Source organism: Zea mays, chromosome 7 (genome assembly GCF_902167145.1).
Source record: "Zea mays cultivar B73 chromosome 7, Zm-B73-REFERENCE-NAM-5.0, whole genome shotgun sequence".
Classification (NCBI taxonomy): domain Eukaryota; kingdom Viridiplantae; phylum Streptophyta; class Magnoliopsida; order Poales; family Poaceae; genus Zea; species Zea mays.
The window spans coordinates 102,486,742-102,513,690 of NC_050102.1; the positions used below are offsets into that span (position 1 = coordinate 102,486,742).

General features: G+C 41.6%; 1 protein-coding gene across 29 annotated transcripts; it reads right to left on the minus strand.

Annotated features, from left to right (window-relative positions):
- Nucleotides 1-2,754: 2,754 nt before the first annotated feature.
- LOC103632640 (transducin family protein / WD-40 repeat family protein) lies at nucleotides 2,755-9,660 on the minus strand. 29 transcript variants are annotated; one of them, XR_004851482.1, is made up of 10 exons: nucleotides 8,604-9,660; nucleotides 7,799-8,133; nucleotides 7,513-7,711; nucleotides 7,307-7,405; nucleotides 6,148-7,222; nucleotides 5,759-6,034; nucleotides 5,258-5,413; nucleotides 3,232-4,984; nucleotides 3,048-3,116; nucleotides 2,755-2,976 (listed from the first exon to the last, which is right to left on the minus strand). XR_004851482.1 is itself a non-coding variant. In XM_035960994.1 (9 exons), the coding sequence occupies exons 1-3, from the start codon at nucleotides 9,521-9,523 to the stop codon at nucleotides 7,984-7,986; spliced, it is 963 nt and encodes a 320-aa protein (XP_035816887.1). In that variant the 5' UTR covers nucleotides 9,524-9,649; the 3' UTR covers nucleotides 4,534-5,413; nucleotides 5,759-6,034; nucleotides 6,148-6,196; nucleotides 7,150-7,222; nucleotides 7,307-7,405; nucleotides 7,513-7,711; nucleotides 7,799-7,983. The 29 variants fall into 29 exon arrangements, 14 of the variants coding, with proteins under 14 accessions (XP_035816877.1, XP_035816876.1, XP_035816887.1 ...); XR_004851476.1 differs by having other exon boundaries at nucleotides 3,232-5,413; XR_004851481.1 differs by having other exon boundaries at nucleotides 3,232-5,413; nucleotides 6,148-6,233; nucleotides 7,150-7,405.
- Nucleotides 9,661-26,949: the final 17,289 nt, after the last annotated feature.

The following is a 26,949-nucleotide window of genomic DNA, read 5'->3' on the forward strand; positions in this document are numbered from 1 at the left end:
ATAAAAAAGATACATGAGAAGACCAAGGAAGCAATTGAGCTCAAAGCAGTGCGCAAGGCTGCAAGCATGAACAAGCATAGGAAGAAAGTGTTATTTGAACCGGGGGACTTGGTTTGGATTCACTTGCGCAAGGAGCGGTTTCCTGAGCAGCGCAAATCCAAATTGATGCTACGAGGGGATTGTCCATTTTATATTCTTGCCAAGATCAATGATAATGCATACAAGATAGATCTTCCACCAAGCTATGGCGTGAGCAACACGTTTAATGTTGCTGACCTCTTACCATATACGAGTAAAGACACTTCAGAGTCGAGGACGGGGGAGGAGGATGATATGACCACGCCAAGCAACATGTTACAACCCCCAAGTCATACTACATCAACTCAAGTACAACCAACATCATCACCAACCCAAGTCTTTGATGGACCAATTACACATAGCCGAGCTAAGAAGCTACAGCAAGAGGTGCACGCGCTACTTTATGAATTTCAATTAAACACTAATGAGAACTTTATGCTACCTAAGTCGTGTATGTTGATATTACTTAGGTTCACCAAAGAGGAAGGACAAAACATATCAAGGGCTAATCAGCAAGAAGAGCCATGTCCGAGTCAGTCCAGCTCAACAGAACCGTCCAGAAGAAACAGTCATATCTTTTGATTCCCAAAAGCTATGAAGGCCCACAAGTACTTTTTGTAAAGCTCTTGAAGTCTAGTTTCCAATGCTTCTAAGGCCTACTTAATCAAATCTACCAGAAAGGCAGCCGACCTACTTTAGTGCTGACTGGTCAGAAGGTCAACAACCTGTTTTATGACCAAGTTTTCGTATTAAACTGCATCATTCTACAAAGTTTCATTAAGCATGCTATACATGGTGAAAAAGCTTATCAAGTCAGCTTTCCAACGCATCCAGCCCCACCTCATTTGGAGATTCCTAGAAGAAGTTATTATCAAAATACTAAAGGCTGCGTAGAAGTCAAACAACCATACGGAAATCAGCTCTGCAGAACTCCCGAAGATGCTCCTTCACATTAGCGCGTGCAAATACTTTTGTTTCGTGTTTATACCTCTCTAAGGCTGGTTGTTACTAGTATAAATACCCCCCTATGTCTATGATATAAGGCAGCTTATGATAATCTAAAAACAGAACCCTTTTGTTCAGCTGTGTGCTAACAAATATTGAGAGTGATCTCTACTCCTTTGCTCTTGTGAATTCCTTCGTGGGATTGCAGAAGCGGCGGCTTCATCCGCTCCCAAGTGGTGCTCCTACTCCCTTCGAGGTCTCCTCGATTGATTGTAGGCTGTGTTGGTTGGTTTTTTGAGAGTGTGGTTGTGCGAATCCTCGATTCAGGTTGCCGGTTAAAGACGGTGGTTGGCTTCGAGTTTTATTTGTCAGGTTGCACTAGTTATCGCTGCTTGCAGCAAGTTATCTTGGCTTCTTCGAAGCTAGTTATCTAAAGATTGATCCTACGTCGTGAAGATCGGGCATCGTGACGCATCAGCTTAGGTTAGTTACACCGCATTAGCGCTTGCTCTAGGTGAATCCTAGAGCCGTTGTAATTTTACCGAGTGGGGTGAGAGTCTTGCAAGACCGTGACAACCACGTTTGTGTCACGGCCGCCACCGTATACCAGAGGGAACGAGGCTCACGGCGTTTTCGGCCGAAAGCTCGATAGTGGAGAAGGCGGAGAGCGTTCAAGACGAGCCGGAAGCGGAGCACCACTTGCACGTGGAGAAGGCCCGCGGCTATCTATGGAGTTACTCGACCGTGGTGCTTGGCCCTCGTGTGGGCTTCCCTTTGTGTTGGGGCACCAACGAGGATTAGTCAGGACCTTGCGTGGTTCCGGATACCTCGGTAAAAATACAAGCGTCATCCACGAGAGTTTGCATCTCTATCTTGCTCTTTAGCTTTCGCATTTATATTAAGCATTTAAGTTTCAATCTTGTCTTTATACTTAGATTGTTTAGGATTGAAACTTAGACATTGAGGTAGAGATAGCAACACTTAGACAAAACCTAGTTTGCACATTCTAGTTTGATTATTTACATAGGTTTTGCTGTAGGGATTTATTTGTGGCCTAGTTAGAGAAAGTTTTAGAAGTCCTAATTCACCCCCTCTTAGGCGTCACCTATTACTTTCAGCCATCGGATCTTGATCCAACGGCTGTCAGTGTTTACTGGTTCGGGTTTTATGAAAATCTAATCGCAACTGTCAGATAGAGATCCAACGACTTAGATCATCCAATACCCCTTCGTCGTGGCCTTTTTCATAAAGAACTCATGTGGTATAGGAGAATTAACTCGCAGTCCACCAGGAGTGTAAAATCATCACTATTAGGTCTAGATTTTTGCAGATTTCGCCCTGAGCTCTTGGCTTATTCAACCCACCGCCCAAATGCCTTATTAATATAAACTAGGTATGTGCCCGTGCGTTGTGACGGCGTATAAATTATTCGATAAATTTTAGTGCACAACGATTACATAGATGTCGCGTTGTTGTGGGTTTTATATATCACATAGGTAGATGGATAGTTGTTCAAACATTTATCTTTAGCTTTGCTTTCTGAGTCCCAAATTATTAATGATTGGTATCAGACATTTTTCATTTTGTTATTAGCAAACAACAATACATATGCAAAATGAAATATAGAAAGTAGACAAAATTAAGAGACAACATACAAAACAACTGTCTTAAGATCATTGTAGCTCTTAACCAAAACAATAGCATAACATGTGGTTCCATGATTCCATTAGATGAATCGGGTGCACATTCAAGAAATAAAATCAAGGGTTGTTCAGGAACAATGGCTAACAGTAAATTTTGAATTACGCACAAACAAGAAACTTTTGAAACTTCTAAGATAGCATATAGAGTGCAAAAAATAAATTTCACGTTTGTTACACTCCTCCAGTTCCCCATTTTTATTGGAAACTTCCTCCCGCTCTGGGTCATCACATTTCACATCTGAGGCAACAACTACATTATAACAAAACCAGCATCAAACAAACAACGTAACCAAAGCAATTGAGGATGTGAAATCCTCTAACCTTTTGGTTTGCTGCACATTGCCCTCCTCTTTTGGGTTGTCACCGACGCACTCTGCTGCTCTACCTCGCCTGAGAATGAGAAGAAAAAATGTGGATAAGGGACCGCAAAATTCGAAGCCCAAAAATGCCCAGAAGGAGCCCGACCTCGACAAGGCAGACCCAACCGCCAGGTTCCGCTGCTCACCTTTGATCCTTAGGCCTAGCTCGGTGGCCGCAACACCGTTCTAGTTGACGAAGCGGCTGAGCAGGCTGCATGCGATGGCAAAGCTGGTCGCCCTCTCCCCGGGCCTTGTGAACACCACCATCACCGATTGGCTCTCCCTCCTTCTGCCGTAACCCCAGCCGAGCAAGCAAATTGGTCCATCTAGCTCAGTGTGGATGTGACATGGCTCGGGCTTGTCAGTGGAGGAGGACGAGCGGTGGCGGCGGGCGCTGGAGAGGATACACGGGACTCGTCCCCGTCGTGCTACTCACCTACATCGGCTAGGCCGCCTTCCTCCGCTGGTACCGCTGCTCAGCCATCGTGGATTTGGGCGTCGAGAGAGGGGGCGGGGGCTAGCGCGTGGTGTGGGAGGTCGCGGGCGAGAGACGGAGGCGGGGGCACGGAGAAACACCCTCCTTAGTTTCTTAATAGTAGTATAGATATGTCCGTACGTTGCCACGAGAGTTAAAAATTTGTATAAAACATTTTTCTGGTAACGACAAATACCATTATGGTATGCAAAATTCATGACAAAATATCACCGTAAAACTAATATTATATCGACGATATAAATTTGTAATATTATTATAAATACACCGACTCAAATAGAATAAACTGGTGTCGAACAAAACATTATAATATCACACAAATTATTTCTAAAGAATCAATATAGAAAGGGCCACTATGGGCTGAAGCATTTTCGGATTAGCACTTAATTTTGTGATATGTCAGACACCAATAATACAATGTTGGAAGTACGTGCACATATATCATGCCGACAAATAAAGTGAGACAAGCTCTTGACATGATAATAGCTAATGATTATCTTTTACTACAAATAAAATTCCCTATCATTAACTACAAAACATAAAATGAACTCATACATAATAATAAACTCATAGTTACACAACACCATGCGATAACCACCACATAATTAACTCAAGTTTTGCCACGCCTTTCAACAAAAGTACGGACAAGGCTGAGATTCATTTCTCTTGTGTGCAATGTTTGCCGCAAGACTGTATTTTTTGATAAGAAAATGTAACACATAGTATAATTTTGTCTGAGAAAAAACATAGATATATTATGTTTAAGTGTAATTAGTTGACACCTTGTAAATCACTTGTCGCACTATGAGTATGATTGAACTAAAAAACCGTGTGGTCTAAAGTTTCCAAACGTCCTGGCCACACAAATGCAATGAAAAATATTATGTGAGTACACAATGCATAATTCTATCTCACAAATATATATAATTAGAAGTAGAGATTGGAACTAAAAATATCAGCGAAACAGTGTTGCTTTATTAATAATTCAGATCCCGTTTGCCAACATTACATGTAAACCCACTCCTCTGTTTCAAAATTCGACGACTCCAAACTCAAATTATCCGTCAAAAGAGTAGCAAAATCACTGGTTCCAACCAGGAACAGCTCCGAACATGCCAACCCACACCCCACACAAATAGCCCAACAACTCTATTTCCACACCAGGAACACAACTTCAGATTTTAGAATCAAGCACATAAGATTTAGACCATATTATAATTTTCCCAACCAGTAAGTCACCAGTATCGGGACACCTCAGTCTTGGGAGGAGGTGAAACAACTTCATTAACAGGTGGTACAAGAACATGATCTTCAACTGGTGCCATTTCCTCTTCAAGAGGAGCAGGCTCAAGAATTTCCTCTGGTTCTTTAGGTTTGTATGTAAGAAGCAGCCTCTCAAGATGTTACTGATGAAAAATGATAAATTGACTTTATTCCAGTACTCAGAAGAATATCTAATACAAGAAATAAACAACAGAATCTCAAAGTGCTACAAGGCTGATTGTGAAATTAAGTTTAGTAATACAAGCAAATGAAAAATTAGTTTTTGTGTACACCTATAATTGCAACAAGAGATTAAATAAAACCGGTGAAGAAATTATGGAGGTTTCAGCTACAACAATGTGTGCTTCAAAAAAAAGCAGTGCCTAAAAAGCAGTAGCAGAGTCGGAGAGACAAACCCCTTCCAAGTAACTCCCTGAGACCAGAACCAGAAGCACGCAACAACTCAGCCTGCTTCACTATGTTCATCACAATAGTATTCCACAATTCAGCCTCCTTCACTGATTCCTTACAAAACAGTCAAAGAAAATCACAATGTCTTGTTCTGTTCCAACCTGAAAAATTTAGGTAAAATAGTAGATTGATATTTCAGAATAGGTATGAAGTGTTCAATTAGATTACTACTACATGTGGAGGAAAACAGTAAGAACAGTTCAGTTGCCATAGTAGTGTTTGTAATAACTGACTTCAACAGCACAAATTGATGCAAAACAGTAAAGGCACATCTTCTTAAATGATATCGAGCTCAAATGTGCATGTGCTTATAAATGATTAATAAAAACATGACTATAAATTAGAAACAATAGAGAATGACATGCCATAAAGATCATATTTAATCATTATATGGTTGAATGCATTTATTCCTTTCTGCATGAAAACAGTCCTCTCTGGAATCTCACCAAGCAGCAGCCTCTCTATGATAACCCATTTGTTGCACTGGATCCGAAAACCATGGGCTGTTGTTGGTGCCTTACGAGCAACTTGCAGGAGGCTTTCTTTAGCATCAGTGTACTCCAACTGAATTGTCCTAATTTTGCCCAAGTAGAACAAGTATCGGTAGAACTGCAACCACATGACCTCCAGAAGATCAAAGGCCAAAAACACTTGTTGCTACTGCTAACATATTTTCCCATTTCTAGCAGGCAGCATGGACAGACCTCACAATTCCACAGTCTCTGCAACGCAACAAAGCATGGACAAGCATTGCTTGTATTAAATGAACCACAATTGTTATTCTCAATAAAGGCTTAAAGTTCAGAAATGTGAAAATGGTGTGTAAACAAATTACTTGTATTGTTGTTCAACTTTGTAGATATATGGAGCTTGTTCCCTGCAGACTTCACACCAATTTGCATAAAACTCAACAATAGTGGGCTTGCCATTTGAAAGAGCATGTAGATGAATTTATCAGGTTAAGTTTAAGCATTTATATTGAAGAAAAATATCTACAAAACAATGTGATTCCAGCTTACCAGGGTTTTTGTCAAAACTAATTCAATATAGTGAACATAATGATAGGAGCTAGATTAATCAATATCAATAATGGACACATGTGCTACTATAAGTTTAAATAAAACAGAGCTAGTAAAAATAATGAGTTCCATGCAAGCAAACTGAAAATAATAGCTTTAGCAGGCCAACATATCAATCGGAGCAGTATATTAGAGCACAAAGATTACATAAAAACAAACACATTATTTCAGACTGGGGTTAAAAAATCCCCTCGCCTGCCACCACACCAAAGCACGGGTCGAAGACCAAAACCATAGTCACAAGAAATGGGTACAGTGGTAGCGACCCTCGACCCGGGTACGCAAGGTCATTTTTGTTCCCACCATGTAAAAATCTCTCACACGTAGCGTACGATGTTCCTCAACCCTATCGATCCACAAACTTTGTGACTATGACCCGGACCAGGTCGCGGTCGCTCACGTGGGCAAGGTTGTTTTGGCATGTATGAGAGGTCTTCTCTATCACACAATGCTCGGAGGTTGTCTTAGCCCCGCAAGTCAAGTTTTTATAAGTGTCCGATCATAATCAAATGTATTTTCATTTCAATAATAAACATTCACGTAAGTGACAGTACCAATTTACTGTCTCTCTCTACCAAAGAAGCATGTTATGGATTCTGCTTGTTAGATGACCAGTCACGACAGACATCTTGTACGTGCTGGTGAGAAGAAGTGAAATTGGCATAAAACTGTCTTAACAAAGATGACAACATTGTTGGGGAATAGGCAGCAGGTGAAGCTTTAGGCATATATAATCAGGTTCCGTATGAAATATTTACCTTCTTGCTTAAATTCACTCACAAAATGGAAGCTTGAACCCCCAATGTGTTCTCGGAGTTTATAGATGCACAACTACAAAAAATGGTATAAAAACATATTCTAAAATGATACAAATGACCACCCTTCGACCAATTCGTAAGACTGACAAGATCTAACCAGACCACTTGTTGTCCCAACAGCTAAAGTCATGCTTAATGAACAAAAGGCTAGAGATCATACAGAAGCATTAGCTCCATCCAAATTAACATCAGCAACCTGTAGTAAAGAATAGTTACAACTTGATTGGGGTTAACCCGTTAGTTATAAACCAATGAGGAATAATGCAAGTAATACTACAAATATACAAATGAGACTGACATTACCATCCAAGACAAACATTGGCATTAGAACAGGAAATGTTGCATCCCATATACTCACAGAACCATCTTGGTAGCCTGCAATTTATATTCTTTCAACAGCATGATCTTCGTTCAGTGACATCTCATTTGGAACCCCACCAGTCAAAGGTCATTTCATGTTCTCTGATATGAAATGCCCAACATTTTTCCTAGCACAAAATTTCTACAGAAAATCCACAGCGATATGGTCTTACATAAGTAATGATGATGTCTAGATAGAGTAAAATATCCAAATTTGAGCAGAATGCACCTTCAGTGAAATATTTGGAAATTCACTTTTGGTTAGCGAATAAAGACCAGTGACCGTTATGTTGGGATCAAGGGTAGGAATTGCGACTTGAAATTTCTGTGCTTCAGGAAGAGGATTTCCCTCTTTTGAGTTTTGCACAGAAAATAGAGAGCCACCGTCATAAAAATTCAGCTATCCAGGATTTGTCAAAACAAAAGGTGCAGAATTCTGCTTTTATCAAGAACCCCAGTATCAGGAATAAGAATCATGTCAGCAAATGATCCATCAAGTTTGAGATCAGTTCGTGACATGCATCTCACTGATTCTAATCCAGCAGTTGATTCCAAGCTAAGAACCTGCAAGAGAATGCGAAATTTTGTCATTGATGGAGGCTGAGTTTTCTGCAGTGCAATATTTCGGAAACAATTATCTTCTTCCATGTTTAGGGAAGTGATTATGATAGGTATGTATACATTATTTGGATGCTGAGACCTGAACTAAAAATATCTTCAGAATTGTTTGGGTCGACAACATGGGTTCTGCCTGAGGAAACAATTCTTATACTTGCAGGAAACTCTCATGGTTGATCATGTTTCATGCAAACCCGGGTTGCCCTATCGCCATGTCAAGCTAGTACTGTGTCTCTACACTAAACACATGTCATAGGCTCACAGCCAGGTGACCATGATTTCAGTTCAGGAAGCTAGGAATTCACTTTACCAAATTTGTAAAGCAGCAAACCTAAGAAGGCATATTGTGTGCACAGCAGCCTTTAAGATGGCAAGCAAAAGAAATTGTAATAATGAGTAAGAAAAAATAGGCAAACCATGAGAACTTCTTCAGATCCCATATCATCGCCGCCATAAACAAAAAGATGCCCTCCTTTATTAGAATGTACTGCTGACCCAGCAGACCAATGCAAGACAATAACAGGCAGCCTACTACTCCCTGAGACTAGTTGTAGCTTAACAACATTAGATGAAACATCACTTTGCTTCTCTTGTCTGGAGGATTTTGTAGTCATATCCCATAGAAGTGTGTCACCTGTTATATAGCCCACCGCAACAATTGAGCCATCTCTTGAAGCCCAACAAAGAAAGCAAATTTCTCTTACTTCTTCACTGTCATCAATAGTAGTATTTAGTTGATCTGCACCAGAATCCCCCTGAGCACCATTGATTTGACCCTTCATGCGTAAATCCCCATAGCCTCTGACAGAAACTGCATGGTCCTCAGATACATCCCAAAGAACCAACAATCCGCTCTCATATGCAATTAGCATCCTGCATTAAGGCTATTATTCTTGAGTGCCTATGAATGAGACCTACCAGGAGTCCTCGTCATGCTTCGGATACCGCCTCCTCTCCCGACCACGGTCTGCTTGCGATACACGGGATCCCCTTCTATGGAGAGGGTGGGCGAGGATCGAGATCCAGGGCACAGGGTGGGCGAGGACCGGGATCCGGGGCACATGGAAGCCAACCTACTCAGGGGCCAAACTAGATCCTCTCCACTCGCTGCGCTTTGGATGCCACCTCCTCTCCCGACCATGATCCGCTCGCGATACACGGAATCCCCTTCCATGGAGAGGGTGGGCGAGGACCGAGATTCGGGGCACAAGGAAGCCGACCTACCCAGGGGCCAAACGGGATCCTCTCCACTCACCGTGTTTCGGATGTCGCCTCCTCTCCCGACCACGATCCGGGGCAAGAGTGCTGGGGTGCAGCGGAGGCGATCTCCTTCCATAGAGAGCGTGGGCGAGGACCGAGAGCCCCGACAATTTGGGGCGAGAAGGCGAGGATTGCGGGAGACAGAGTGGGGCGAGGAGAGGCAGGCGGGGGCGTGGCGTGCTTCACCAGAATTTGATGTGGACGCCCACTCTCATCATATAGAGTAGTATAGATAGATATGATAGATCTGAAAATGATTTTTAGTATAAAAATAATATTGAAAACTTTGTAAAATTCATATCTTATTCGTTTTAACTCCAATTTACTACGTTCCTGTTACGTTAGCTTCACAATATTTTCTACTCAGTGACAACCTTATTTGTACCATATCACACAGTTTTTAGATATTTATTAGTCTATGTTTAGTAGGTTAGTCTTGCTAATAAAGATTAATGTATCTATAATTATGATTTGATCTCTACTCAAGATATAACTTAGATTAAAGTGGAATTAGTTGTTTATTGGTAATAGATTTTCTCACAAGACTTGTATTACTCAGAATAACATAGTTTTATGGTTTAGGCACCTAACACTTTAGAAAACCATATCTTTTTAAATGTAACCCTGATTCTAGTGGTTCTCGAACCTACGATCTCGTAGCAACACGTAGAATATTCTTATGCAGTTTGCTCTCATGTTTGGTGTAATGTTATTTTTATGTACTCCTTGTCTATTTGTATGTATTGCTACGAGTAGCACCGAGGTCACGAGAAACTCAAAGACCAACTTGGGAAAGTATCTGGAATCTCAAGTCTGAGGCAAGTTGTGCCCTTGATCACTCTTCTTTACCTAATAATGTTCCTGTTAATCACTATGACATGCTCAGGTTAACTTGATGGGACCTTATAGGTTTCCCTAGATTTGTTTACCCCACCCCTTGCAGATAAATGAACTATTGGTTAGACATGCTATTGCTCTACCTGGTTTTGGGATTAATGTTACATTTGAATTATTATCATGTTCCAATTATGCTGTTGTTTTAATTATTGTTCATGACAAGATCATTGTGTTAATTGGAACATGGAGCTTAACTTGAGATAGCAGTGCTACCACAAGGGTGGAATGGGACACCCTTGGCTAACTAATTAGGAAAGCTAGTGGAGGACTACCTTACCCGAAAGGGGCAAGGGCAGTAGAGGAGCTACGGTATAGGGAAGTTCTCGGGTCGATCATGCTGCGATTTCTTTTCGGACGAGGGATTCCTATATTGCCCTTCTCAGAACCATAGCGGGTTTTCTGAAGCTAGTGGAACTTTGTAAAGGCCTCGTAGTGCTACCCTACCTCGTCTCCTCGGCAGAGATGAATGGGAAGTCACGATCCCTTGGCAGATGGGTAACACAACTTGTGGGTAAAGGGTGCAACCTCTATAGAGTGTAAAACTAGTATATCAGTCGTGCTCACTGTCAAGAGCGATTCAGGACTCTTGCATGATTAACTTATGGAACTAAACTTAAACTATCATTTGCATTGCATTATGGGTTTATTATGAATTGTGATGTCTTATTTAGTTGAGTTGGTATCTACTTATACTTAGTAACTGCTAATAAAACTTTGACCAACTTTAAAAGCAATGCTCATCTTTAACCATCTTCTTTGGTAAGCCTTACACTTCACATGAGCCCCCACTGTAAGTGAGCTCATGCACATTATTCCCCAGAACTTGTTGAGCGATGAACGTATGTGAGCTCACCCTTGTTGTACTCACATCCCCCAGGTCAAGGACAGGTACTACAAGATGAGGAGCATGAAGGATGTCATGACGAGTTCGTGAGAGGTCTAGGCCGTCATCTCACAGTCAACTATGGTTGCTGGATTGTCATCTTCGTATGATGTAATTATTTAGTTATTTTGTACAGAATTCCTTTTATATAGTAAAGATGTGACATTCGTTTCTGTACCATGAGTCATTATATGTGTGAGACTTGATCCTAGCACACATTTGATTCACGTTCGGGTTTGGCCCCTAAATCCAGGTGTGACATACTCATATCAAACTAGTTAGTCCATGTTGGTGTGTTGGACACTTAATCACCAAAAAAGTAGAAATGGCTATCTAGAACATTTCCCTTTCCATCTCCCCCTTTTTGGCGATTTATGCCAACACACCTAAATCATTTCAAATATGAGTAACTTAAAACAATGAGTCAAAAGTAGCAATTTGAAGTTCAGACTCAAACAAATTAAGTATTTAGATGATTTGGCATATTTTGATCATTTAGCCACCACTTCTTTTTTATTTTGCAATCAAAACTATTTTTTCTAACTTCTAAGTCAAAAACACTTGAGTTTTGCAATTGAAACCCGTTTGAAAGACTTCTTTTGATCAAACACCAAAATCTCCCTCCTTTTCCCACAAGAGTAATTCTCCCCCGTAAGAGAACATATTTAACAATAAGAGGGCTCCTCTTTGCTATCAAGAGGGGTTTTCATTAAAAGACAAGTATAAAGTTCAGAACATTTTTTTGTTTTTAAAACTCAAGTGGTGGTTGATCCAGTTGCTTTGGCTTTTTAATTTCTCCCCCTTTGGCATTAAGCACCAAAACGGAGAATCTAAGTGGCCTAACACCATTGCCTCACCAAAAATAGTGAATGAAAACAAGAAGAAATGAGAAACCGAGGGATTGGTGACAAAGAAACCTTGATACCATTGTGTAGTGGAAGCGCCCTTCTTTGTCCAAACTTGCCATCCCTTTCAAGTACTTTGGGACTACACACATGATCAACTCAAAAGTATAGTTAGTCTCAATAAGGTCAAAGTGTAATCAATCCTCCCCTAGATGCGTGCATCGACAACACTTAGACTTGCGAGGTCTGGGATTGACTTTATACACTATGAACAACAAAATAAGCAAGAATATGAATAAAACAGAAACAACATGATCAAAGGCATAGAAATGATGTATGCTATAAATCAATCCAAATTCCGTGAATTCAAGACATTTAGCTTACTACGCAACTCATAGAACCTCCTCTCATCTAAAGGCTTGGTGAAGATACCAACTAGTTGGTCATGGGTGCTAACATGGTTTATTTCGATATCTCCCCTTTGATGGTGGTCTCTGAGGAAGTGATACATGATGTCTATGTGCTTAGTACGGGTGTGTTCAACAAGGTTATCCTCCAAGCGGATTGCACTCTCATTATCACATAGGATTGGGACTTTGCTCAGATTATAGCCAAAGCCCCTTAAAGTTTGCCTCATCCAAAGCAATTGCACACAACAATGGCCTGCAATAATGTACTCGACCTCGGCAGTGGATAGGGCAACAAAATTTTGCTTTTTGGAGCTCTAGGGCACCAAGGACCTCCCTAAAATCTAACTTGCCCCTGATGTGCTCTTCCTATATACCTTGCACAGGAGCGTCCCTGGGCCCACGCGGGCTGTGCAACTGCACAGGGCCCCAAAAATTGCAGGGCCCCTAATTTTAATAGAGGTCCATGTATATATTGAATAAAAAATATTATATTCTATGTATTCTAGGCCAAATTATTTGAGGTAGCTGAACCGATGATGTCAGGCAACATCTCGACTCTAGAACCCAAGTGGTGTCCATTGCTCTTCCAAATCCTACATGTCTAACTCAGAGCTAGACCGACGCTGGTCAGTAGTATATAAATAAACAAACGTCGGGGCCTAGGGGCAACTCGTCTTTGAGGGAATCATCTAGACGTGGAAGAGAGACTAAAATCTTGTTGTCACAATCCTTAGGCTTCATATAAAAGAGATGGACAATCAGATATTGACGCAAACAACCTATGTATGGAGTTTAGTTTTCTTCAAGATCTTATTCCACATGAAAATATGGGTATACTTGATATTCTCAATTTTTAAAACAACATAATTATTTTCCAAATGCAACTATTGCATATAAAGTTCTTTTGACCATTCTTGTGACTGTTGTATGTAGGAGTTTTTCAAAATTAAAGCTATTGAAATCGTAGTTACGCTCTACGATGAAACAAGAAAGGTTGAATACATTGGTTATAATAGCAATTGAGAGTGAAATGCTTGATTGAATTACCTACGAGAACATCACAGATTAATGCTTGCTTTTTAAATAAAGAATACGTAACTAGTACAACTTAGTACATACAATTTATATTGTGATATATATTATTTATTATTTTTCTATATTAAATTAGGCAATTTTTAGATATTTCGCATAGGGCCTTTGAAAATAGCGGGACGCCCCTGACCTTGCACCTGGCATAATTAGCATTTGAATATCCAAAAAGGTCAAATGTAGACCCCTTTGGATAACAAAGCCCAAAGTGAGGCTTATGAACTAAATATCTTAAAAATCGCTTCACAGCCCTAAGGTGGGTTCTTTAGGGTCGAATTGGAACCTAGCCCACATACAAACCGAAAGCATTATGTCTAGTCTAGAAGCACATAAATAAAGCAATGATCCTATCATAGATTGGTATACCTTTTGATCTACCTCCTATGTCGAGGTCACGTGTCCGCCCTTTCCCATCGGAATCTTGATGGGCTTCGCATCCTTCATCCCAAACCTCTTGAGGATGTCCTACGTGTACTTGATTTGGAAAATGAATGTTCCGTCGTTGAGCTACTTCACTTGGAATCCGAGGAAGTAGTTCAAATTGCCCAAAATAGACATCTCAAACTTCTACACCATTATCCTGCTAAACTCCTCACAAGACTCTTGATTAGTAGAACCAAATATTATGTCATCAACATATATTTAGCGCACAAACAAACCGTCATCCACAATCTTAGTGAAAAGAGTTGGATCGGCCTTCCCAACCTTAAATGATTTGCAATTAAAAAGTCTCTAAGGCATTCATACCATACTCTTGGTGCTTGCTTAAAGCCCATAGAGCATCTTAGAGAGCTTCTAGACATGGTCGAGATACCTATCATCCTCAAATCTAGGAGGTTGTTCCACATAGACTTCCTCCTTGATAGGTTTGTTCAGGAAGGCACACTTCACGCCCATTTGAAACAACTTAAAAGAATGGTGAGTAGCATTGGCCAATAAAATACGAATAGACTCTAGCCTAGCTATAGGAGCAAATGTCTCGTCAAAGTCCAAACCTATGACTTGGGCATATCCCTTTACCACAAGTAGAGCCTTGTTCCTTGTCACCACTCCATATTTGTCTTGGTTGTTGCGGAACACCCACTTGGTTCTTACAATTTTGCTTCGAACGTGGTACCCGACTCCGAGCTTCATTTCTGTTGAAGTTGTTGAGCTCTTTCTACATCCCCACCACCTAGTCTGGATCCTTCAAAGCATCTTTGATCCTGAAAGGCTCAACGGAGGATACAAAAGAGTAATGCTCACAAAAAATTGGCAATTCTAGATCTAGTGGTTACTCCCTTGTTGATATCCCCTAAGATCATGTCCATCGGATGGTCCCTTTGAATGGTGGCACAGACTCGAGGGTGCGGCATTTGTGGGCCTTTTTCTTCCTCCTTGTCTTCTTCTTTATTTGCTCTCCTTGATCAATGCCATCATCTTGTGGTACCTGTCATCATCTTGACTTTGGGGTTGCGCCTAAGTGGAGGAAGAAGGTTGATCTTTCTCTTGTGACTCCGGTGGTCGCACATCTCCAATCACCATGTTCCTTAGTGCAGTCGTCGGGGCCTCCTCCTCATCTAATTCATCAAGATCAACTTGCTCTATTTAAGAGTCATTAGTCTCATCAAACACAATGTCGCTAGAGGCTTTAATTAATCCATAGGATTTATTGAAGACCCTATACGCTCTTTTGTTTGAGTCATAACCTAGTAAAAACCCCTCTACTTCTTTGGGAGCAAACATGGAATTCCTACCTTTCTTCACCAAAATGTAGTATTTGCTCCCAAATACTCGAAAATAAGAACTATTGGGTTTGTTACTAGTTAGGAGTTTGTATGACATCTTCTTGAAGAGGAGGTGCAGATAGAGCCGGTTTATGGTGTGGCAAACTATGTTAGCAGCTTTTGCCCAAAATTGATCAGGTGTCTTGTACACTTCAAGCATTGTTCTCGCCATGTTGATGAGCGTCCTGTTCTTCCTTTCCACCACTATATTTTGTTGTGGTGTGTAGAGGGCATAGAACTCATGCTTGATGCCTTCCTCCTCAAGATACTCTTCAACTTGGAGGTTCTTGAATTTCGTACTGTTGTCGCTTCTAATCTTCTTGATCCTCAAGTCAAACTCATTTTGAGCTTGCCTTAAGAATCGCTTCAAAGTCCCTTGGGTTTTGCCTTTATCCTGCAAAAAGAATACCCAAGTGAAGCATGTATAATCATCCACAATGACAAGACCATACTTACTTCTCGTGATGCTAAGATAAGCAACAGGACCAAAGAGATCCATGTGAAGAAGCTCCAGCGGTCTTGATGTAGTTATGACATTCTTTGGATGGTGTCCTCCTTTAACCTGCTTTCCTTCTTGGAAAGTTGCACAATGTCTGTCTTTCTCAAAACAAACATTCGTTAGTCCCAAAACATGCTCGCCCTTAAGAAGCTTGTGAAGGTTCTTCATCCCAACATGTGCTAGGCAACGGTGCCATAGCCAACCTGTTGGTCTTTGCAAGTAAACATGCATCAAATTGGCCAATATCGATCGAAGAATCTACCAGATAAAACTTTTTCTTAAGTACACCCTTAGATGCAATAGAACCATCACTTCTTCTAAAGATCGTCACATCAACATCAGTGAATAAGCAATTATAACCAATAGAACATAGTTGAATAACAGATAGCAGGTTATAATCTAAAGAATCTACCATAAAAGCATTTGAAATGGAATGCTCGGTAGTAATGGCAATCTTACCCAACCCCTTTACCTTGACTTGATTCTCGTCTCTGAATATAATTGCGTCCTAGGAATCCTTGTTCTTTACGTAGGAAGAGAACATGCGCTTCTCCCCTATTATGTGGTTTGTGCATCCACTGTCGATAACCTAGTTTGTGCCCCCGGATTCATAGACCTACAAAACAAGGTTTAGGCTTGGGTTTAGGTACCCAACTAGAGTGGGTCCTGTCAGTTTAGTCACATAAACTTTTGGGACCCAAACACAAGTCTGACCATTCTTGCGCTTGGGTCCCACATGCGAGGCAACAACTTAGCCAGATTTACAAGAAAGCACATATGATGCATCAAATGTATGATAGGAAATACATGGTCCATTTGATGCAGTCTTATTATTAGGAATATTCACATTGTAGGAACATTGTTCCTATTGCTACCATGAGAAACAGATGCACTAGACAAAGCAATCATGGCATGGGATGTATAAGCATTACAAAAAACATGACGCACTGGATTATCAATAAAAGTAGCATCATGAGTAGTATGGTGAACATTCTTAGCATGAGCATAAATGTAAGCATGATTTTTGTAAGAATGAACACTACTAGCCATAGGCGCTGTTGGGGGCCTTCGGCTTCCGAAGGTCCTCAAAAACATGATTTAACAATGTTTCTGGAGTATGATACATGAACAGGTACCTTCGGACTTAGGTCAAAACCACAGGGTGAAGAAGCATAAAGAATACGAAGGATGGTGCATAGCCGAAGCTATGCGCAGGGGAGCTTCGGCATGATAGCAGAAAAGGAAACCGACTTAAAGAGGAAAAGGCTATTTAGACCCTAATGGATTACTATAGATTTATTAACAAATGTAAAGGGCATGGGTGTAAATTTACATGGGCTGCGTCCCATGCCTATAAATAGATGAACAGTGCTCCCGTACTGTTCACGCTGACTTGGCATTTGCTTTTGCGTCACGCTTGTACTTTTGCCTTCTTTCAAGCCGAAGGTACATTTGTAATTTGTTACCATTTCTGTTTTTCAATTAAGATAAGATAGATATGAGGCAATAATAATATTCAAGTGCTTATGTTATTTCCCATACCTTATATGAATCCTTCTTCATTATTTGTTGTACTTATGAAGGTATGTCCTTCATAACCTTCGTCCGAAACTCATTATATCCCAAGGGAAATAATGCTTCGAAGGACGAAGGACTTTAACATTTAACAATTTCTGTGTTGCCTTGTTCTTAATTCATAGCATTTAAGGACAAGTCCCCAACATTGGCGCCCACCTCCGGTGAACTCTTATCGACCACCTTCGGAAAGCATTGACCTTCGTCATGCCACCGAAGAAAGCTTCGGCGACAGGGGCTGCCGCTCTGCAGCCGCTGGATCCGAACCAGGAGACCCTTTCTCTTCGAGAGGCCCGGAGCCAAAAGAGGAAGGCCACCAGTCCAACGCCCTAGGAGGATGAGTTGGACCAAGAGATCAGGAATATGGAGATGCTTCATCAGCAAGTGCAAAAGAAGAAGGAAAAAATGGCTCGGCTAGCTGACCTGCAAAGGCAGATTGACGAAGCCACTGAAGAAGTACGCCATCTTGCTTAAGATGAGCAAGAACGAAGGCCCCAGCACAGGGAGCTTCATCAAGAAGGATTGTTTGATGATGATGGATGGTATAATGATTCCCATCATGGAAATTTTGCTTTTGATGATGCTTCTCCTCTGTCAACAGAATTGTAGGCTACACCTTGGCCTCCATCTTACAAACCACCTCAGCTTCCCATGTACGACGGGCACTCAGATCTGAAGCAGTTTCTGATGAGCTACGAAGCTACCATATCTTCATATGGAGGCAATACTACAGTCATGGCAAAATCTTTTGTCATGGAAGTCAAGAATGTTGCACAAACCTGGTACTCCTCTCTTCGGCCAGGAACAATCACATCATGGCAGAAGCTGAAGGACATGCTGATTACCAGTTTCCAAGGGTTTCAGACGAAGCCGGTTACTGCTCAATCTTTGTTCCAGTGCACGCAGGATCACGAGGAATACCTTCAGGCGTATGTCCGAAGGTTCTTGCGTCTAAGGGCACAAGCGCCAACAGTGTCCAATGAAATTGTCATTGAGGCCATGATCAAGGGGCTTCGGCCAGGACCTTCGGCCCAATACTTCGCAAGGAAACCCCCTCAGACCTTGGAGAAATTGCTTCAGAAGATGGATGAATACATCCGCGTTGATAATGACTTTCGTCAAAGAAGGGAGGAAGCTTATAGATTCTCCAAGATGACCAGGGGCTTCAGAGGGAGGATTCACCCAAGGCACGTCAGATCAATCCACTCTACTCAGAATGACGACAAAGGAGGTCAGCAGCAGAGGCCGCAATATTCCTCCCAGGCTTCGGGGTAGCAACAAAGCTATCCTCGGCCTCCAGCTCCAAGGGGCAGAGGTGCCAGGGGCTTCGGTGGAAGGTTTGGGGATCAGCCCAGGAAAATTTATTGCCTATTCTGCGGTGAGGACAAGGGCCATACTACAAGGATGTGCCATGTCACCATCCAGAAACAGAAGGAGATAGCCGAAGCTGCAGCCCAACAGAACCAGCCGAAGCAAGTTATGCATACTGCTTCATATCATTCACCGTACATACCAGAGTATGTGGGTAACCATCCTGCAGTTTCTATTGCTTCGGCAAGCCAACCTCAGGTATCTTGGCAACAGCCTCCACCTCCACCACCAATGCAACCCGCATATCCCCAAGGCCAGCAGCCAGAAGGGAGCCAGCACACTCACCAGCAGCGAGACTTTAGGGAGCAGTCCGAAGCTCGCATAGTCAACAGTACTGTGCCAGAATCAAAGCACATCTACTAAGAGATATCCTACCTCTAAAACCATTTTTATATTCGTCATAATTTTCCTTTTCAATAAAGAAGCAATCATTGAAAGCCTAGTTCTTTTGTTGTTTTCAATTTCTTGTAGTAGCTTCATCATTGACATGATATAATATACCTTCTTCATAGACTCATGAAGTTCTAAAAGTCAGTAAAACACGAAAGTTGTTCTTAAGAGAACGCAGGGTTCACAATTATATTATAAGATTTGCCGAAGCAACAAAAAGTCGTTCTAAGGAACGCAGTGTAAGTTTGCCGAAACAAAAAGTCGTTCCTAAGGGAGCGCAGCGTAAGTTTTCGGCTCAAAAGTCATTCCAAAGGGAATGCAGAGCTTACAGCGAAAAATAAACGCTGATGCCGCCGAAGTATAAGGCGAAGCGCGAAAAGTCAACGCGAATACCGCCGAAGTAGAAGGCGAAGAAGCTCCTAAGGGAGGCTTACAGCGAAAAGTCAGCGCTGATACACCGAAAAATAAGCGGTGAAGCCGAAAAATAAATGGCAAAGAGATTGTGTGTTCTACTGAGGGAATGTGTGTGTATCTTCGGCAAAAACTTCATTCGCATACCATAACATCATCACATCATTCGCATAACATGACATCATACATCATATTGCATCAATGGCACAAGAAGGGGATACAATGTTGATCTTCGGAAATTGTTTCGAAGAAGTTGTGCCAAAGCACAAAATAAGTTTTGAAGAAGTACGGCTTTATCAAATTTAAGATCAAAGGAGATCTATTGCTTACGAAGCATAATATTTTCACGGAACATGGATATTCTTCACGAAGCATGAAAAGAAGGGAAGGTGTTTTTTCGCCGAAGGCTCAAAAACGGTATGTACGTAAAGTTTCATGCATCGTAAAGAACTGAATTACAAACAGCTTATATATTACATTCAAAACTGTAAAATATTACACACTTTGTTCAGCAAATATTACATCAATATTCTGAATGTTTCTACAACAGTAGCTATTCTTCTTTTAAAACTGCTTCTGCAGCTTCGTTTAGTAGTTGAGTCACAGCTTCGTCCATAATAGCTTCGGCCATCTTTGTAATTTCATCTTCCTTTTTTGCTTCGGGGTCGGTCAGTGAGTCGAAAGGCTCCGGGGGAGGAGATAGTTCAGCTGGGATACAAAACATAAATAAGTTACATAAATAAGTTCGAAGTCACAGAAATAAAACATAAAGTCAAAAGCAATTAGGCAATACCTATCCGCCTTTCAAGTTCTGCAGTTTTTTCAGCTGCCTTTGCTGCTTCTCTAGCATCGTGAGTATCTTTTTCACTTTTCTTTATAATTTCGTGAGCCATCCCTCGGCCACCATTTTCCCAGATGTCGGTGAAAAACTTTCCAACAACTAAGTATGCCTCAGCCGAGGGGTCTTTTGTATCTTCAATAGAGAACACAGCTTCGGTTTGGGCCAGAATCTTCACATGCTCGCATCCTGCCTTCTCCAAAATAGCCGCAATTCCTGTGGCACCTGAGAAGGCGCAGACATCTCCACGGCCACTCAAAACTTCCTCAAAAGCTTCGGCTCCGTCGTTGATCCAGTCGATTGGACCTTCGGGATCGCCCAGTACGAAGTTGTCTTCATTCGAATATGCGCCAATATTGGCGAAGCTGGTTTTTATCCTTTGTACACATGCTACAGATTTTTCATAGCATCTTTCTTTTGAAGAACGAAGCTCCACAACTGTTTTTCCCCAGTAATTTTTCCAGTAGTCACTGGCGCCTCGGTCAGCTTCGGCGATAGCACATTTTTACTTCGCTTCAGCCAGCTGTTTCTGAAGATCTTCAATTTCACACTTTTGGGCTTCAGCTTGGGCTTTGGAAGTAGCTTCGTCTTCTTTTATTTTATTTAGCAATGAGTTTAATATTTTATCTTTCTCAAGACCTTCGTTCCTTAGTTCAATTACTTCGGAACGAAGGTTGTTCAAAGCTATAGTGCATCCTTCGTCTTCAGCACTTTTTTGCGCCCTGAGGGCGTTGCTAAGAATCAGACCCTGCAAAAAGAAGTGTGGTATTAAGTATAAGCAAATAAAACAAAACTTGGATTTTTAATACAAAAAATTCATTTTCATACCTTTAAGCTATTATATGCTAAGCTGTCAGCCAGTTCATCTTTCGATAGCACAGAAAGCCCATCTTCTAGCGTCGGGAATCCGAAGCTTTTGCTCATCTCCCGGCAGACAGAAATTTCCTTGCTGTCTGGGAGACAATACAAGAAATCTTCTTCTCCGATGCCGTTGAATATTAATGCCCCCTTTGGGTATTTTAATTTCTGGGCATAATATTGAGCTTCTCGCTTTTCCTCTTCAGATAGCCTTTTGCCCGAAGCATGTCGTACAATATAATCAGGTACTCTGGAAGATGCTTCGGGAGTTGAAGAGAGAGTTTTTTCAGGCAGAATTTGCTTCATAGCCTCTTTTTTCGTTTCTTCTCCGGTTTCCAAGAATTCCTCCTTGGCGGGCTCTGAAGGCCCAGCTTCGGCCTCGGTCTGTCCCTTTGCAGCTTCGTCTTCGGATGGTTTTGTCTCAATTTGTGTTTTCGGCGCTTCGGCAGTTTTCTTCGGAGTGGTGCTTGAAGACTTTATTGTCTCCAGCACATCTAGTACATTGACCATCCTTTTTCTCTTGGGAGTCACCGTAAGATCTTTTTGTGCCTTCAGCACTGTCATTCCCGCCAAAGGGCTTGTAACTTCTAATATCTTTGTTTTCTCGGTCTCTATTTCTTCAATGTTTTCGGCCTTCGGCATCATAGCCGGCTCTTCATTCTTCTGTGTAAGGGCAGGTTCTTTGGCTTCAGCAGCCGAAGAGGTCTCACCGCCATATTCAGGCACTGTGGCCGGTTCAATGTAGCGCGGTCGGTGAGTAAGGACCTTCACCTTTTTCCTCTTCGGCACGGGCTCAATTGGAGCAGCTGAAGCATCATCCTTCCCGAAAGTTCTACCTTTTCTCTTTTGCCCCCGTGACGGGTAGCGGTAGTCAGGGTACATGAACCCAATAGCATCAAAAACTCTGTTTAGTCTCTTCTTTTTCCGGTTCCCGAAGGCCGTAGATAATGCGTTATCTTCCGCTCTGGAGTACGGCCCAAGCAATTCATCACTTGTAGCTTCGATACATTTTAACCAGTCATCATCTGGCTCGACAAACTTACCTTCATATCTGAAGGTGTACTTTAATCGAACTAGCTCTCCTTCGCCAGTCTTAGTAACAGTCTCCTTCGGCATTTCCCACTTTTCCACAAGTGGCCATACTCTAAAAGCTATATGCTCCTGGACTAGATCCCTTGTCCCGATGAAAGAACAAACTGTGCCGAAGGCTCTTTGGCATCTTTCGGCTGCCTCATCAATCTCTACCTTTGGCTTTCGAAGGCCGAAGCGTTGCCAGATAGGGCGCATGATTATCTCTTTAATGTCTTCTCGTGCCTTTAAATCATTTTTCACATAGAACCATTCTTTCATCCAGTCTCCAGGCCATCTCTTCCGAAAAGTCGGCACAGGGGAGCTTGAGCCAGAGCGGGCAATGAAGCTATAGCAGCCAAAATTGTTATGATATTGTTCTTTACCCCAGGGCTTCGTCTCATATAGCAGTTCGTGCATACTGCAGAAACTTTTTGCATTTGGCTCCAAGCCCTGGCTCCTCACAGCCCAGACGAAGATTCCCATTCTTATGATCGCTTCAAGAGTAATTTGATGAAGGTAGATCTGATAGATCTTTAAAACCTCAACCACAAATCTGTTTAAGGGGAACCGAAGCCTAGCTTTGAAAAAGCTTCGGAAGATCACGACTTTATTCTCTTCGGGAGTAGGCACAGTCTTCTCTCCATCATCTGCCCTCACAGTAGACATATCTCGAAAATATCTTCCCCTCATATTGTCAAGGTGACTCTGCTTAATAGTCTATTCTCCGAAGACTGCGTGACTTGGTGGCCACGGTCGATCTTCGGAGTCTTCGCCTCCACTTTCCACATCATAACTATCACTTTCACCGGTGTCTTCAGATAAACCTTCTAAAATTTCCCTAGTGATCTTCTTTGTATTCGTCTTTGCTATCGATTCAAGAAACCCAAGATTCTTCTCAGAAAGGCTCAACCTCGTTTCGGCAACAACTTTTTTATGTTGAGTCATCTTCGGAAATGTTGAAAATGTGCTCTTAAGGCCGAAGCTAAAAAATTTAAAAAGCCAGGCAAGCGTTGGTATGCAAGAGCTAAAAATTGGGAAAGCAAGAGCAGATGGCAAGAAAGCGTGCCAAATGTGTTTGTGGTGTGCTCTTATTTATACGCCTAGTGTGTTGCAAGTGGGAGGGCCCCGCTTGTCATTGTTTGTTGCTATTCTAGCAAAGGGAAGGTGTTTTTTCGGACCTTCGACTTAAGGCCTTTGTCCATATCGCAATCTGAATTTATTATTCTAACAAATTAATATTGCGAGGGGCTACTATTGGGGGCCTTCGGTTTCCGAAGGTCCTCAAAAACATGATTTAACAATGTTTCTGGAGTATGATACATGAACAGGTACCTTCGGACTTAGGTCAAAACCACAGGGTGAAGAAGCATAAAGAATACGAAGGATGGTGCATAGCCGAAGCTATGCGCAGGGGAGCTTCGGCATGATAGCAGAAAAGGAAACCGACTTAAAGAGGAAAAGACTATTTAGACCCCAATGGATTACTATAGAGTTATTAACAAATGTAAAGGGCATGGGTGTAAATTTACATGGGCCGTGTCCCATGCCTATAAATAGATGAACAGTGCTCCCGTACTGTTCACGCTGACTTGGCATTTGCTTTTGCGTCACGCTTGTACTTTTGCCTTCTTTCAAGCCGAAGGTACATTTGTAATTTGTTATCATTTCTATTTTTCAATTAAGATAAGATAGATATGAGGCAATAATAATATTCAAGTGCTTATGTTATTTCCCATACCTTATATGAATCCTTCTTCATTATTTGTTGTACTTATGAAGGTATGTCCTTCATAACCTTCGTCCGAAACTCATTATATCCCAAGGGAAATAATGCTTCGAAGGACAAAGGACTTTAACGTTTAACAATTTATGTGTTGCCTTGTTCTTAATTCATAGCATTTAAGGACAAGTCCCCAACAGAAGCCTTCCCCATTTCCTTGATGAACTTGGGGGCCTCATGGCTTTTTAGTGTTTGCTCCCCTTTGGAATCGAACACCATCCTGAATCATAGTATGCCTACCACTAGTGTAGGCTCCCCTAGCAAATTTAACTTTCTCTAATTCATCATTAGCATGTTTAACTTGAGCATTTAATTTTTCAATTTTAGCATTCAAATCAGCAACCAAAGCAATATTTGCAACACAAGTGTCAACATCAATATCCTTGCATCTATTGGAAATTGAAACATGCTCAAGAGATGAAGTAGAGACATGTCATTCATTTAAATTTTATATCTTAACATTCAAATCATCATTTGCAATTTTGAGACAAGAAATAGATGAATGACATTCAGACAGCTCAACAGACAATAAATCATTCTTTTTAAATTCTAAAGCAAATGGATTTTCTACATTCACAAATTTATCATGCTCTTCATAAGGTAAATCACTTTTTTACTTTTCTAGCAATCTATCCTTTTCATTCAAAGCATCAATTAATTCATTAATTTAAGCAATTTTAGCTCTATCTAATCCCTTGAACAAATCACTATAATCTACCTCCTTATCACTTGAGTCATCATCACTAGAGGAAGTATACGTGGGAGTGAATCTAGAAAATACCTTCCTCTCCTTAGCCATCAGGAAGGTGTGATGCTCGTTGGGGAAGAGTGAAGACTTGACGGAGGCAGAAACATGTCCTTCATCATCGGAGTCAGATGATGAGAAGTCCGAGTCCCATTCCTTGCCTATGTGTGCATCTCCCTTCTTGTAAAACTTTTTCTTCTCTACCTTCCTCCCCATGGCATTCTTTTCCTTGTCCTGGTCATTCTCATTATCAGGACAATTAGCAATAAAATGACTAGTCTTATCGCACTTGAAGCAAATACGCTTCCCCTTTGATTTTCCCTTGTTGGAGAAGTTCTTGCCCCCAATTAGTGTGTTCTTGAAGCACTTGATAACAAGAACCATCTCTTCGTCATTGAGGCTGGCAACCTCAACTTGTGCCACCTTGCTAGGGAGCGCCTCCTTGTCATTTGTCGATTTGAAAGCGACAACTTGTGGTTCGTTGGCGAGGAGTCTCCCGTTGGTGACATTGTCAATGTATTTCACGTCCTTAACCATCATTTTATGGCTAACGAATTTGCCCATCACCTCCTTAGGACTCATTTTTGTGTACCTAGTGTTTTCGCAAACTAGAGAGACAAGGTTAGCGTCAAAAGTAGTAAAAGACATTAACATGATTCGAACGACTTCATGGTCTATAAATTGCTTACTCTCGTAGTTGCAAACTTGGTTCACCAGGGACTTCAGCTTGTTGTACATTTCTTGTGGTCCCTCACCCTTTGTTGGGGGCCTTCTTCCTCTGAAGGTCCTCAAAAACATGACTGACTATATGTTTTCAGTATGACATAGATTATTGCAGGAGGCTTCAGCTTCGGAATTAAGATCCTTTCTCGTGACAAGGGTAAAATGTAACCCGAAGGTGATAAAAATGGATTACGAAGCTATAGCCACAGAACTTCGGCTTGATGTGATGAGGAAGACCAAGTATAATGATGACTAAAAAAGGACAAAGACTACTTAGTCCTTAATTTTTTATGTTATGATTGTAGATGGATGACAAGGACATATATGTAATTTCACCCGGGCTGTGTCCCGAGCCTATAAATAGATGAACAGTACCACCGTACAGTTCACGCTGAGTTGTAATCACTCTCCTGCATTTACGCCTTCGAGCAAGCCGAAGGTATCAATGTAATATCAATACTGTTAAATATTTGTTTATGTCTTATGAAATACGAATATAAATGAATTAATAAGATCCAATCTTCATCTTTATCCTTTCATATTCCTTTTCACGTATTAAATAATGAAGGTGTGACTTTCTTGATCTTTGTCTAATGAGTATTATCCCTGTGTGGAGATAATGCTTCAGAAGACGAAGATCCTTAATCTTTAACGATTGTGTTGCCTTGTTCTTGATTCATAGCATTTGAGAACAAGTGAACAACATTGGCGCCCACCTCCGGTGAACCTGCACGACCACCTTCGGCAAGCATCCATCTTCGTCATGCCGTCGAAGAAGACGACAGTGCCAGGGGCTGCTCTGCAGCCACTGGACACAAATCAGGATACACTCTCCCTGCGAGAAGCTAGGAGCCAGAAGAGAAAGGCTACTAGCCCAACACTTCATGAGGAGGAACTGGACCAGGAGATCAGGGACTTAGAAGCGATTCACCAGCAAGTACAGAGGAAGAAGGAAAAAATGCTTCGGCTGGCCGACCTCTAGAGGAAAATTCACAAAGTAGCTGAGGAGATGCGTCATCTCACTCAGGACGACCAAGACCGAAGGCCCCAACACAGGGAGCTTCATCAAGAGAGCCCAATCAATGAAGATAAATGGTACGACAATTTTCACCGTGGTAACTTTGCTTTCGATGATGCTTCTTCTTTGGCAGCAGAATTGTAGGCTACCCCATGGCCACCATCCTACAAGCCACCTCAGCTCCCCATGTATGATGGGCATTTAGATCCAAAGTAGTTCCTGATGAGCTACGAGGCAACAATATCCTCATATGGGGGCAATACTGCCGTCATGGCGAAGTCCTTCATCATGGCGGTTAAAAGTGTGGCTCAGACATGATATTCCTCTTTTCGG

What these genes read in the sequence shown, in the direction of transcription:
- LOC103632640 (XM_035960984.1), bottom strand. Translation starts at nt 9,523, where the DNA reads ATGGAAGGAGATCGCCTCCGCTGCACCCCAGCACTCTTGCCCCGGATC. An exon ending in AAGCATGACGAGGACTCCTG is followed by an intron (nt 8,999 to 9,105) that starts GTAGGTCTCATT and finishes AGGACCATGCAG; the next exon opens with TTTCTGTCAGAGGCTATGGG. An exon ending in GATCTGAAGAAGTTCTCATG is followed by an intron (nt 8,134 to 8,603) that starts GTTTGCCTATTT and finishes ATTCTCTTGCAG; the next exon opens with GTTCTTAGCTTGGAATCAAC.